Genomic DNA, 13,846 nt, shown 5'->3' on the forward strand with positions numbered 1-13,846 from the left:
TAACAGGATCTCTTAACGCTATATAATTTTTCAAAAAAGAAACTATACATTATAAATTCATTGTAAAATGCATGATATTTAAACAATTTTCAACGTTATCGATAAAAGTTTGGAATGCGATAGAATTTTAATGAAATGTTTATAACTTTGAGCATAGAGAATGCATGCGTTTCGTCGTCTACATATAGACCCGCCATAATATAAATGCGTCACATAATCACGGTTGTCATTTGTTGGAACTAAATATTTGAGGATAGCTATAGCGGTGTATCGAACACTATCGAACACACGGCGTGACTGTACGAATGTGTTTCTCAACCTATAAAGTAACAAACAATACTTGACTGCCAAGGCATATGTTGGATTCGGCAAAATGGTTTTGCTGGAAAACGATTTGGTAATTTTTAATATCTAGAATGCTTAGTGTTTTGAGAGTTTTATATGAATTTTAGTTTTAGTTTCTAGTGGAGCTGACACGTCTTTTTGATAAATCTCGTATATCTGGTTCTGTAGTGCTCACTATCAAAAGATGTAAGTATTCGTGTTATTATTATTAAGCAGTATTAAAATTGAAAATACTATCAAAATATTATGATGGATCTTTTTAGTTAATGGACACAATAAACCGACACCTAGGAAAGGTAAACCTCCCTTACCAACGCCAAACGAATTTCTTTGTTTAGTAAGAGCTAGTTTAAGGTCCAAAAAAATTTCTACCATTGTACGTATCGTTCTATGAATTCGTACTTTGTTCTTTGCACGATCAAAGAGGAATAAAGCATAAATCGTATATATTTGGTATTCCAGATTCATTCCAAGGATGTAAATAAATTTCAGCAAGCGTATTGGAATCTATTGAAATCGAACATCAACGGTCTTAAGAAATTAAAGAAAATAAAATCTGCGAAGCCTAAAGTCCATTGACATAGTAATATAAATTAACGCTTATCTGTAATATGTTATTATTAACACTTTTGTATAATGTGAAATACGTTTCCTTTAATGTACAACGCGATACTAAGAATAAATTACGTTTTATGTAAATAATACCGATACAAATAACTTCTTAAACTTTTGTGTATATTCGTTGGAATTTCTTGTTATAAAATATCTGAAAAGAGTAGCCTTTCATAGAGAGGAATTATCTTTACTTGAATTGGTCCACGTTTATTGAAACACCTTATAGAAAATTCACCATCAACAAGCGACATAAACAATACATCTACAAACGATGCTTGGTGATGCGAGATTTAAAAATATCATAATTGCCTCTATCAAGTAATTACTTACTAAATGTTACTTATTCGATAACCGGTTGAAAAATAATTACAGCAATAGGATATTGTTGACGGTCATGCATTATTAAATATTACGGAAGTAATGAAATTATTTTTTCTAATTTACTAATAAAACTAACGATAAAAGTTTATTCGAATAGAACGAAATAATGTTTGCACATTGGAGTGTTTTTAAATTAAAGAATATTTATCCTTTGGTGGAAATGTAGAAGGCGTGCCCCTTGACGTAGGCCATTTTATTGTGCGTTCGGTGTTACCAGACGGTAGACCGGCGACCAGAGGAAACTGCCCCTCTACTTACACACACTAATGCACGTGAGCTCCGATGCTTCGTACAGCTTCGAGGATTCGAGAAAGAAGGCGAATGTGAACTGTTAAACTCGAAATCGTGTGCCGGTTGACGCGAATCAAGTTTCAGCTGTTTCAAGGGCGAGAAGAAAAGGCTGACAGTCGCCATCTTTTACAAATTCCCGAAGTTATCCGATGCTACCCGAAGCGCAGGAGCTCACGTACACGTGGCTGTGCATCGATGTGCGTATGTAGAGGGGCAGTTTTCTCTGGGTACCGGTCTGCAGTCTGGTAACACTGTTCCAGGGGCAGATAGAAATGATTGAAAGAAGCTTCGATCCGTAGTGTTAAATTATCATAGGACTACCCGAAACCTTGGCTTTGCTCTTGCCCTTTTTTAAAATAATAATTCTTCTTTCCTTGGGAACATAATTATCGAAGTGCAGATAGAAACGTTACTAGAATATTACAATTTACGTATGTACGTGCATCTTGGTCGTGAACGACGATCACCACGAGTGTATGTAATTTTCAAAATATCTGAAAACAAACGTTCGTTGACCTCGATCACAAGGAACAAAATTGATGGAGGAAATAATGGGTACTCGTGTTTATTTTCTGTTGAAAATATTATACTTTGTATATCAGTCATTATGCAGCATATAATGTGTATCATTTTTGTTATAGACATTGTGAAAGTCGAGGACACAGTGTTAATGACAAGTACAACGTTAGAAAATTTATTTGGTAATTTCCGTACATAGTTATAATGTACACGGATCTTTGGTAATAGCTTTTATTGATATATGATTGTTACAGATCCACATAATGTTCAAGATGCTATTATAATGTCCACTGAACCAGAGTCCAGTGATATGAAAGGTACACGTAATGGGCATATCTTTTTATTTAATAATATGCAAAGAAAAATGATTTTGCAAAATTGATTATAATATATTATGTTATCTGTTCCTTTTCTTTTAATTTATTACAGCGCTTTCTATTATGTTTTTACAGTTATTGCTCAAAGTGATCAAATTATACAAATTGTAACAGATTATGAGTGTGTAACATGCCATCGTGTCTTTCAATCTCAGGATGTAAGAGTTCAACTAATTTATTTCATATTATTTTATACGTTGTTTTAAGAATAATGTTACTTTTTTATGAAACTATTGATCATTTTAATAGATGTTAAAGGAACATTTAGATGTGTGTAGAGACGATAACTCTATCAGTTTTTTACAACTGAATCATATAGAGAATTATCAAATTGATGAAGATGAAAAAGATGACAATTCAATTTCCACTGTTGATCATAATACAAAAGGTATATGTTAAAACCTACGTATAATTTGTTTTTTAAATGCATTTAGCAACTGTTGTTGTTCTAAACAGAAAATAATAACCACAGATTCTAGTTCGAGTCGTCGGAAAGATAACAATTATAAACCATTAATTTTGCCTGTATCTGATACCCGATGCCATTGTTGCAATGAACATTTAACTACTGCACACAGTGGCGGCAAATATAAGTGTTCAAATTGTGAACTTACGTTCAAGAAAAAGTCATCTTTAGAAAGACACATTGTTGTAATTCATTGGCAGTGTCGTTCCTGTTTTTGCAAGGAATGCGGGGAAACATTTAACGACAAGAAATCATTGAATAAACATCGTTATACCACTCATGCTGATCAAAAAATTTACAAGTAAGTGTATTTAATTATGTTACAAAACTGCCATGTATCTTGTTTATTTATCATATGAAAACATTGTGAAAGAACGATCAATGATAACAGTATAATTTAATAAATTTAAGGTGCGAACCCTGTGATACTTATTTTTCTCGAAGCTATCATTTAAATCGTCACATAATGCAGTCTGGTTGTCATGGCAACATTCTTAATACATTTAACTGTCAAGTGAGTATTTCTGTATCTATATGATATATAAACATAATAAATTAAGTTTGAATTAATTAAACACGTATCTTCATAGGTTTGTGAAAAAGTTTTCACGCGTAAGGACAATTTACGTGAACATTTACGTACGCATTCGGGAACCCTAGGTAGACAAAAGAAGCCTTGTAAATATTGCCCTAAGGAATTCCTTACTAGCCAACAATTGTTAATTCACGAACGTATACACACGGGAGAGAGGCCGGTTCAATGTGACTTATGCCCAAAGACATTTTTATCATCTCTCGCGTTAAAGAAGCATAGGCGCGTGCATACGGGGGAAAAACCATTTGGATGCAAATATGTAAGTATTGATTTTCAAATAATTAATTTCTTTCATCAGAGATATAATTTGAATAATAAATAAATCATTTTTTTATTCAAAATATAATTATAGATTTGTTAAATAGAACTTTATAATAATTATCTTGTATAATTTTATTGCAAGCAAGCATTGTGGACAGAGAAAGTAGTGTAAGTTTTTGCCGTTATAAATAAAATGGTTTCTTTTATGGTTATTACGATACATGTAAATACATAGGGGGCTGAATCAACACACTAAAAGAAGTAAATAACGTTATATGAACATATGTCCAATAGTCCGTTGATGGCATACGAATTCTTAATTATTTTAGTGTGAAAAGAAGTTTGCTGCGAGAGAAACTTTAAATCGTCATCAGAGAACTCATACTGGTGAAAAGCCACACGCTTGTCAGTATTGTGGCAAATCGTTTATACAGGCAGCTCAATTAAGAGAGCACACGTTTCACCATACCGGTGAAAATGGCTATTATTGCGACGTGTGCGGTAAAGCATTTAATCGGAAAGCTCGTTTGAATATCCATAAAAAATATGTCCACGAAGGAGCAACCCCATTCTCGTGTACAGCTTGCGAAAAGAGGTTCATAAGGAAAGAAGATCTTGTCAAACATTCGTTACTTCATGCGGGAGTTAAACGTACAATATAAACATTCTAATATTATGATTTTAGTAATTATACGAGTTGTAAAAGAAAATATATTCTTTATTCTAGCATTTAAATGCGATAAATGTGAAAAAGCATTCTCCACGAAGTCTTCTTTGCAAGCTCATTTGAATACTCATAGACGAGAACCACCGCAATCGTGCGTCGAATGCAATAGAGTGTTCATTCGTCAAGATTGTTTAATGAGGCACATCAAAGCAAAACATCGTGAATTATTGGAAGATGTCGTGAACGAAGTGGAAAAAAAACATTTGCAGTCGCAAATGTATTATATTGCTACAATTGCCGCTGAGAAAACAAAAAACGGAGAATCCAGTAGACTATCCACCGACGAATTACTAACAGCTATATCGGATCTTTTAAAAATATTAATTGACGATGATACCCTTCAGGTATAAATTATTATAAGGTATAATAATAATATATTATGAAATTGTGTTTAATTTAGCTTATATTCTGTAGTTGTTTGGTTGGCCCGATGCTCCTATTCAAGATATTTTAGAAGCGGTAATCAGAAGATGTGGTCATTTACCGTTAACGCCAAAAGCTGACTTACATTTCACCGACCGATTAAGAAAGAATATTCGACTTTTGTTTAGTGTTGTTATAGAAGACGACGCGGTGAAAGCTCTCTTAACAACGAAGACTGTGGACGATGTTATTCTACATGTTTTAGAACTTTCAAAAGAATATGCATCAAGTTCGTAGCTGTACGAGGAGAAACAAAATTCATTAATTTTCTATTCATGCATGAAGTGTTCATTTTTTTCTTTTTTTCATTGGTATTGGAAAACATGGAATAGTATAATTTTCGAACAGGAGAAGGGTTTCAACGAACATGGAAGAACAATACCAATAAAAGTTGAAAATACATAGTATAATTTACTGCATTATTATTGTTATAATGTACTATATAATATTACTATTATTAAAAACTTGCATATAAATATAGTACATTGACTCGATAAATTTTTTATTACGTTTATTTTTCTGCTTGCATTCGAAGTTATAAATTACACGCGTCTGATTAATTATTATCATTAAACGTAAACACACTGTTCACTTGGCTGGGATATTATATATTAGAGTAGTATATTTTTTATATGATACACATTATTTACAAACTGCATTTATACAACCTATACGAATGTATATATTTTCCATGGTATATAAATGGTGTTCTAATTATTGTATACAAAGAAGCAAATATTTATAAAAAAAAAAAATACTTATTCCCTGTCTATTTTACACCTTCCATCTCTATATTATTATATTGCATTGTAATCAAATTATTGTTTGATAAAAAGTTGATTAATTATTTTCAAAAACGTAAACTCTATTTTAAGGTAACATCGTAATAAACCATTTATGGTTAATAAAGAGTAGTTCACATTATGCATACGATTTCCCGTTATTTTTCATAAGTAATAGTTTTCTAAAAGAATTATTTCATTAATAGTTGCTTTATTAAAATTTTTTAATACGATTGAATATCTTTGGTCAGTATTTCATACGATTAAAATACGTATTAGTATATTTCGGTAATTATCGTAATCAAAATAGGTAGCACGTGAAAGCAAGAGACGGAAAGTGCGTGTACTTTGATAGAATTTATAGATATTTTTTCATATTTTAATTGTAATCATGATCGCATTAGACATTACCGCAAAAATTGGAAAATCGCCGAAGAAACCCCAAGGTACGAATAAAAAATCTATTTTGGTATTATAAATTTTTCTGTAAGAAAAGTTTTACTTTGTTTACTTAACCTTTCTAATATTTTGATCTCCGAAGAGTCATTATTAGAAGTAACTCTATAAAAGAGCGTTTGTTTTATTTGATTTTATGCGATGTACGTACCAAGGTTTTGACAATAAAATATTATTGTAGTAGAAATCAGGGAAGACAGCGATGATAACGAACAAGATAGCGATGAGGATACTATGGAGTCCGAAGCACAGGAATTGGAAAGCGCGGATAAAGGATTTAAAGAAATAGAATTTGAAGAGGATGAATTTAACACTGAAAAAACCGAAGGAAATCCAGGGTGGGCAGATGCTATGCAGAAAATTCTGTGGACAAAAAAGCCCAAGCGTAAAAAGATGATAGTTTTATCCAAAGCGAAAAAGTTATGCGACGCGAAGAAAGAAAAAAGCGAAGATGTATCGTTTGAAATTGAAACGATAAAAACGGAAGTTAAGGAAGAACAGTCGGACAAAATTAAAGACCAAGTAGAACAACCGCTTACACAATTGATAGAAAGGAAAAAAAATAATTTAGGTATCAGGATAAAACCGAGAATAACGGATAGAGATCGTGAAAGAATATTACAAAAGATTGCTACGAAGTATGTTATTTCAAATAGAGGATATTTTACTTGCTTGTTAGAAACGATTAAAAACAGTTGAATTCTTTGCAGAGGCGTAGTACAATTGTTTAATGCTGTAAGACAGCAACAAGGGGATATTAGTGAAAAATTATCAGAAGCCGGCCCGTTGGAAAGAAAACGCGAACAAGTACTTAAAAGTATTGATAAGAATTCATTTTTGGATATTCTTATGGGTGGAAGTAAAAGTATTAGGGTAGATAACGATGTTAAAAATGAATCTCAAGAAAACGATAAAAATAAGGAAAAGGTAAATATGTCTGATTTTAAATAAACGTTATTCTAGTTTGAAAAAAGTAATGGTAATAAAGAAGAAACAATTTTGTTGAAAGGATACGGGTGTATGGAGCGTATTGAGGGATGATTTTGTTATGGGAACAAAGTTGAAAGATTGGGATCGCAGAAGCGAAAACGAAGATTCTTCTGCACCAGAAGATATGGATAGCGATAATTAAGTTCTATAAAAATATAGAATGTTTGTGCACGCGTCAACAAATTGTATGTACAAAATTGATTTGAAAATATGCTACCATTGTGTCTGAACTCGCGATGGCGCAAAGTTATTATTACTGAGCGTGTCAGTAAAACTAATTAAAAATCATTTTTAATACATTTTCTGTACTTGATACTTTAATCCAGTCTTCACCTTTGTATCGAGATCTGTTGAGATTTGCTCTTGCTTTTTTAAAATATTTGTATGGTTTGTAAACACGGAGGAACGAAATAGTACATTCTTATTAAATATTTTATTTAATCAATAATTTATATTTGAAATATTTTTGAACTACGCAACAACGGTAATAATAATGTGTACAATGCATAATTTATTATACGTTTATACGCATACACGATTTTATTTAAAATTAATCGTTATTAGTATTTTATTTATGCCACGTGAACATGGTTTAAGAATAGTGCCATAACATTTTTTTTGTGAAACGATACGACATACTTGTTTGTGTATTTAAGTTACAGTTGTTTCAGAGTAATGAATTTAAATTTAATTTAGGGGCATACTTCCATATACATGATCTGTACATAGGACAACGTAACCAACAGTTATTCTATACACAGCTTATTTATATATACTTTCTGTTCTCATTTTTTTTTACAATGGCAATTATGTGATTAACGCGTTAATGATTTTATGGACATGTATAAACAGAAATTATAAGAATTTTGAGGAAAGCTTATATGTCGGACATAGAGCTTATTGCATTTTGCAGTAAAATAATATAAAAAGCAAATGTAGAATAAATAGTCTCTAGCTTGGATTACTAATAACGTGTACAAAATATTTAACTTGATTTATGATAGTTATTTCTCTTAAAATTTATTGAACTTAGTACGTAGATTAACCCTTGGACGGACTGAACTAATTTACCTCATTGTTTCCTCTCAATTATTGTGCCATAATTAAATTGATTGTACACTTGTCACATATAAAATTATTTTTAAAACTTGAATCATATAATATTTGATGATTCTTCCTGCTTGTTTTGGATAACAGCTAACTAGATTAGTTCAATCGTTTGTACACATTCTGGTGGGCTTCTTCGAACATTATAATTATTATATAATGTTTTTATTTTTCGTGTAACGTAAAACCGACGAGTATTTTAAAAATTTTTCAATTTATTAAATTCACTTTTAATCTTTCTACATTTTTATTCCATCGTTAAACAAAAATTAAAAGCCTAGTTTTTACTTTTGTATCTACAATCGATATTTATAATTAAAAAGATTAGTAAAAGTAAGCACCATAGTACTGAGAGCCACACGGAAACAATATACATATACTTCTATCTTAAATATACATTTTACCATGTGGCACGATTAGCAACATACACATGGTAAGAGAATTTCTCTGGTGTAGTTTATAGATCCTTAAACTTGTCGTTATACGCGACTCTCACGGATATCGGCAAGAGCCCCAAAATTCCTGGTCTCCTCGTCAGAATAGTTAGACTCAGTTTCTAATCTTTGCGATCTACTAGCATCGTCATTGTTTCGGTTTCTAAGGTAATATTCCGTTGGATTGCATTCGTTGTTGCGATTAGATTCGTCGGTTGTTTGAGCATTCTCAAAATGTACACTTCTAAGGCTGGACTGATCCTCTTGCGTTCTTGACCTGTTTATTTCGTTCGCGATAGTGCACCTATTCTGCAAGGACTGATCGTTGCTACGGTCTTCGGACCGAGATAATCGAACGTAAACAGCTTCGTTCTCGTGATTATCCCTCTGCGAATTCTCTGTATTGTTCCTGCTCTCTTGGCTAATCCTCGACATGCTTCGAGCAAGATTCCTTATGTTCATTAGCTCGTTTCCCGTAGCTACGTCTCTAGATATCTCTTCGGTACTGTTCATACGTATTCTTTCGTTGTTTCGTACAGAGTTATCGAGCGCACAATGATTCCCATTGACGGACAGTGGTTCGCCCTGCCGTTGGCTCTCGTTTTCATTCGCTACGTGGAACAGAGTCCCGTCTTGATACGTTCTAAGGGCCTCGAAATTTGCGTTACTGAACACTCGTGGTACCAAATCCTGGCTCATTCGATACAATTCTAATTCGTTGTCTACGTAGTAACTGTCGAGTGGATTGCTGATGATAGACGGATTCCTTGTGACGTTCCTCCGTGGAAAACTCTGGCTCGAGAAGTTCGTCACCGTTGTTCCATAAGGGTACGCCAACGCGTTCATCGGATTGCCTAGTATGTGCGGACAGCCATCCAGGCTTTGCATCTCGATCTCCTCTTTACCGTCGTGGCAATAACTGTGTAAGTCTATCTCGTGGGGAAGATTGGCGAATCTGGAAAATAACAAAAATACCAGCAAATGGAAACAAAATAATGCAATTTTTAAAATAAATTTACCTGTGCAGCAAGATATCCGAATACGAAGGCGGCATGTCCGACTCTTCCTTCCCGTAAATGCTCTCGTACGTTGGAGGTGGGAAACACCCTACGGATCCAAGACTATCCTTGCTAGGCGTTTCTGCGTCCATCTCCAGTATACTACCCTGGCTGTTCTGAAGCTGATGGCGATTTATGCTTCGCGGATTCCTCTGCGCGCGTAGGACGCTATCACCGAGTTCCACCAGATCCAAACCTGACCAAACGATGCAACACACACCTGAGGCAGCCAACTCGATTCGATCCGACTAAGATTGTTCGCATGCTCCCTTCGTGCGAAGCTAAGTAGACTTTTTACAGTTTAAATCAAATTTCAATTGTATCAATCTTTACATTTTTTTAAATCTTTTTCAGCGCGTTTCAAGTCTCGATCGTGTTGGAACGTAGAAGAGTACACGCTACAAACTGTAACCAAATAACTGCTTCTACATACATCGTGAAAAGTCTTAAACAGCGCACGCTAGAAAACCCGAAACCCAGAATTTATAGCCGCGAGGATCTCAGACTTTTGGCTAATGAAAGCACAGAAAAGCTAGTTTATCCAGTTTTGCGATCTCACCAGTCGGATCGGGTTGGAACTGCGTGAAGATTGTACCATCCACAACGAGCATCCTACCGTGTGGCAAGAGGATGATCGTCGGTGTTGCTACCATCGCCTGGTCGCTATTACCGAACCGCGAGTCTGGCTCGGGATCCTCTAGCCGACAACAGCAGTGTCGTCTACATAGGGACCTGCAGAACGGCGCGCCCCAGCAACAATACGCGAAGATGAAGCAGAGGACAGCTAGCATCACCAACAGAGCAGCTACCCCTTGACCCTGTTGAGCGGCTGCGAGGGTTGGACCACCGGCGACACCGACACCAACGCCGACGCCGAATCCTAACCCTCCGCTGCTACTCATCTCTCCTAAAACGTTACACATTTCCTCTAGTGCGCTTGCTTCTGTTAATAGTACTTCTTTTTTTTCTAAAGCATATTTTTATGCATAAAACTGAACATATTACATTCAGTCTATGTAAACGATCTCTACTCTTTTCCTCCACGAGTAATTTATACTTGTTTATTCGTTCGTTACACGTAAACGTTCTCTTTATGCAATAAATGAATTGCAATCCGCAGTGCGGAATTAATAGCGACGCTATATTGCTGGCCATAGTCCAATCTTGTATGATTAATTTTTCTAAGTTTCATCTCAACGTTATTAATCAAATTGTAATAATATCTGCGTTCTTCGTCACACCGGAATATTTATTTTTGTGTCCGCCATATTTGGTAAAATGTTGATCTCGTAAAAAATTCAACGAATTTGGTCTTGCAATCAACGTGCGGTTACGAGAGATTATATTTTTAAAAATGTTACAAAGCTATAAACTTTAAACTTACTTTTATTTTTACATGAAAGCGAGCGTAATTTTGGACATTGGTACGCTCTCTCTTATGTTAATAGAATGAATGTCATTCTTCGTCCAGAAGAAAGGTAAAGTGAAAGCGGAAGGTAACCCCATCGCGTCATAAGTCTTTTCAATGTTGTACGAATCGCAGATTACTCGTTTCGCCGTAAAAAGTTTATACATACATATATTTATTCGTAAAAAGAACGCACAAAATAATATTGTACCCTCTTGAAGTATAAAATGTCTCGAATGATCTTATGCAAATGTTCAAGTGTAGCAAAAATATCTTTTCATTTACAGAAAAATTTGTTAGTACGGATATTAATCTGGAAAATTGTTTCTAATGTAATTCGGATTATTTTTCAGCCTATATATATATAATAAGTATTTTTATTAAAATTTTATCAACTTCTCTGATGTACCTATTCTCTTTAAAAAAGACGGGATCCGCGGGTAGATCGGATTCGTGTCAACGTGTTAAATAATTCCTATATATTTGTATATCAAACAGACGTACATTTCACGTATTTTAAAAATTAATTTTTAAAAAAACCACAACATGAGAATCACGACTATTTAGATATTATTTGCATTAAATGTTCAGTTTACCTTGAGTGGTAATATTGTACAGCCAAGTGGTCCCCGTGGTGGTTGTTGCTTCCGTTATCTTACGAGGTTGGTAAACCATGAAAAAATTTTCTTGTACCTTTTAAATAGATATTCTTATTTTCTTCGATAATTTCCAAATGTAACGCGTCGAATCGTGCAGCTTTATTCAAGTTTACAACCGAACAAACGGCAAAGAAATGTAACCGAATTAAATATGGGACGTCCGTCGGGGCAACGATATAGTCATTTTTTTAAAATGCTATGTTTTAGAAATTTCCTTTCCTTTTCCCGCGACGTTGCTCTCCCGTGGTTAATTGAAACTCTACGAGTTTCGAATCCGTCGTATGAACGATGACATTGCAAAAGAACGATGGTGTTTACGGGAACAACGGCGTGTACTGTGGTCTCAACGATACTCGTGACGGATTCGTTGTAGGATCTCTTCACGGAGACGTCGAACATGAAGTCGAACAACGGATACTGTCATCGCGAAGATACGTTTGACCCATTTAAATATCTCCCCACTTTACATCAACCTGCTGCTTTTTTGCCTTCGATATCTATTTCGCAATCGGGAACCTCCTCGTTCGCTGACTCGATATATTTCTCTTCTTGTCCCTTCAGCGATCTCCCTTTTCACGACGAGGGTAGGTTTCTTGGCTCATCTTCAACTTGTACCGTTACGTCAGTTGCTTTGCATCGACGCAATAATAATTCTTCTACATTTTCCTTTTTTATATTTATCGTGTACCATCCTTCTCTTTCTTCGTTCTAGTTCGATAGACTTGTTTTTATTATTTTTATACCGATTAAGGACTTTCGTCTCGACCGTTGTAATAAAACCGAATTTTACAAAGGACAATTCGACGATCGATGCTGGCGCGGTGTTTATATAATCATGGGGTTAATAATGACTCTCGTCCTTCAATTGTTAGAATAGAATAACATTTACTTGTCACGCGATAAACTTTATGAAACATTCGATAACGTCATAAATATCTCTCAACTACTCAACGTATTAATTACCGCTAAACGTAATTCCTTAATGTAGTTTGTTATAACAACCGGGTAACATGCACTTTCTTTCACTGATTATCCAACAGAAACTTTACTCACGTTGCGTTAGGATTTCACGCATCCTGTTCGGGTCTTAAATCGAATCACTGACATCCCCTTCATTTCGTGACTCTGACGTCACGGACTGCAGATGAAACCGCGCCATATTATTTACTATCGATGCATTGTGCATTCACGCGATGTGTCTTGGAACTGTTTTTCTGTTCCGCGACGTTCTGGCATATTACTGTCATTTTAGAAAATTCATTTAACGTTTATCGGTACAGATAATTGGCCAGCAACTTGTCAAATATTAAAATTGATTAATCACAATATCGAAACCATCCACTCTCATTCTGAACGTAATGATCGAATAATACGTTACATATGATTACGATCGCATTACTGTCAATTACGGGGGTAAAATCACATCGATGCATGTAACACGTATTTATATCGAGGACGAGGGGTAGGTTTTATGTTCATTGCGATTAGTATGAACCGTATCTTCGTACGTTCACGATTTACAAATATTGATTTATAAATAGTCCACTGATAACTTTGACCTTAACTTTTTATTCAACGTTTGTATATTTTTGTTTGTTTTAAGAACGATGGTCGTAATAAATCCTGCCGTATTTTCGTTGTACGCTCGTTAATATGTAGATCACACGAAATATGCGAGGCCTGTTCGTCGAATGTACTACTACCCTCGAAATTCTCCGCACTTTGTGGGACGCAGCAACATCTTCACAGCCCCTCGAGACACTGGCCAATGATTTGTCGGTGGTCTACTCGGTGGCGCTTGTTTTATTTTCCCACCCCTATGCATAGAATGGAAACGACCGTCACTGTACATACTTCTCCAACCTCTTTCTTCGTCACGAATTAAAGAAAGTTGATTTAATGCATCTTATTCGAGAAATATTACGAAATTTTATTCACGAATACAAATTTCT

The 13,846-nt window shown here is 34.7% G+C and overlaps 4 protein-coding genes across 4 annotated transcripts; 3 read left to right on the forward strand and 1 right to left on the reverse strand.

Moving 5' to 3' along the window:
- Nucleotides 1–241: 241 nt before the first annotated feature.
- LOC122399129 (signal recognition particle 14 kDa protein) lies at nucleotides 242–1,011 on the forward strand. Its single transcript, XM_043399554.1, has 4 exons — nucleotides 242–397; nucleotides 459–531; nucleotides 609–721; nucleotides 808–1,011. Exons 1-4 carry the CDS (start codon nucleotides 374–376, stop codon nucleotides 922–924), a joined length of 327 nt encoding a protein of 108 aa, XP_043255489.1. The 5' UTR covers nucleotides 242–373; the 3' UTR covers nucleotides 925–1,011.
- Nucleotides 1,012–1,854: 843 nt separating this feature from the next.
- Nucleotides 1,855–5,595, forward strand: LOC122399128 (zinc finger protein 2). Its single transcript, XM_043399553.1, has 11 exons — nucleotides 1,855–2,187; nucleotides 2,274–2,333; nucleotides 2,406–2,468; nucleotides 2,604–2,686; nucleotides 2,778–2,916; nucleotides 3,001–3,295; nucleotides 3,406–3,508; nucleotides 3,585–3,848; nucleotides 4,180–4,501; nucleotides 4,578–4,921; nucleotides 4,992–5,595. The coding sequence occupies exons 1-11, from the start codon at nucleotides 2,172–2,174 to the stop codon at nucleotides 5,235–5,237; spliced, it is 1,935 nt and encodes a 644-aa protein (XP_043255488.1). The 5' UTR covers nucleotides 1,855–2,171; the 3' UTR covers nucleotides 5,238–5,595.
- Nucleotides 5,596–5,968: 373 nt separating this feature from the next.
- On the forward strand, nucleotides 5,969–7,625 carry LOC122399253 (RRP15-like protein). The gene is made up of 4 exons (XM_043399803.1): nucleotides 5,969–6,228; nucleotides 6,420–6,876; nucleotides 6,949–7,165; nucleotides 7,248–7,625. The coding sequence occupies exons 1-4, from the start codon at nucleotides 6,174–6,176 to the stop codon at nucleotides 7,368–7,370; spliced, it is 852 nt and encodes a 283-aa protein (XP_043255738.1). The 5' UTR covers nucleotides 5,969–6,173; the 3' UTR covers nucleotides 7,371–7,625.
- A 938-nt stretch (nucleotides 7,626–8,563) lies between these two features.
- LOC122399254 lies at nucleotides 8,564–13,617 on the reverse strand. Its single transcript, XM_043399804.1, has 4 exons — nucleotides 11,832–13,617; nucleotides 10,387–10,734; nucleotides 9,789–10,023; nucleotides 8,564–9,724 (listed from the first exon to the last, which is right to left on the reverse strand). The coding sequence occupies exons 1-4, from the start codon at nucleotides 11,908–11,910 to the stop codon at nucleotides 8,815–8,817; spliced, it is 1,572 nt and encodes a 523-aa protein (XP_043255739.1). The 5' UTR covers nucleotides 11,911–13,617; the 3' UTR covers nucleotides 8,564–8,814.
- Nucleotides 13,618–13,846: the final 229 nt, after the last annotated feature.

The sequence above is a fragment of the Colletes gigas genome, unplaced genomic scaffold (assembly GCF_013123115.1).
Source record: "Colletes gigas isolate AHSC1104 unplaced genomic scaffold, ASM1312311v1 Colletes_gigas_Sc00012, whole genome shotgun sequence".
NCBI classification, from domain to species: domain Eukaryota; kingdom Metazoa; phylum Arthropoda; class Insecta; order Hymenoptera; family Colletidae; genus Colletes; species Colletes gigas.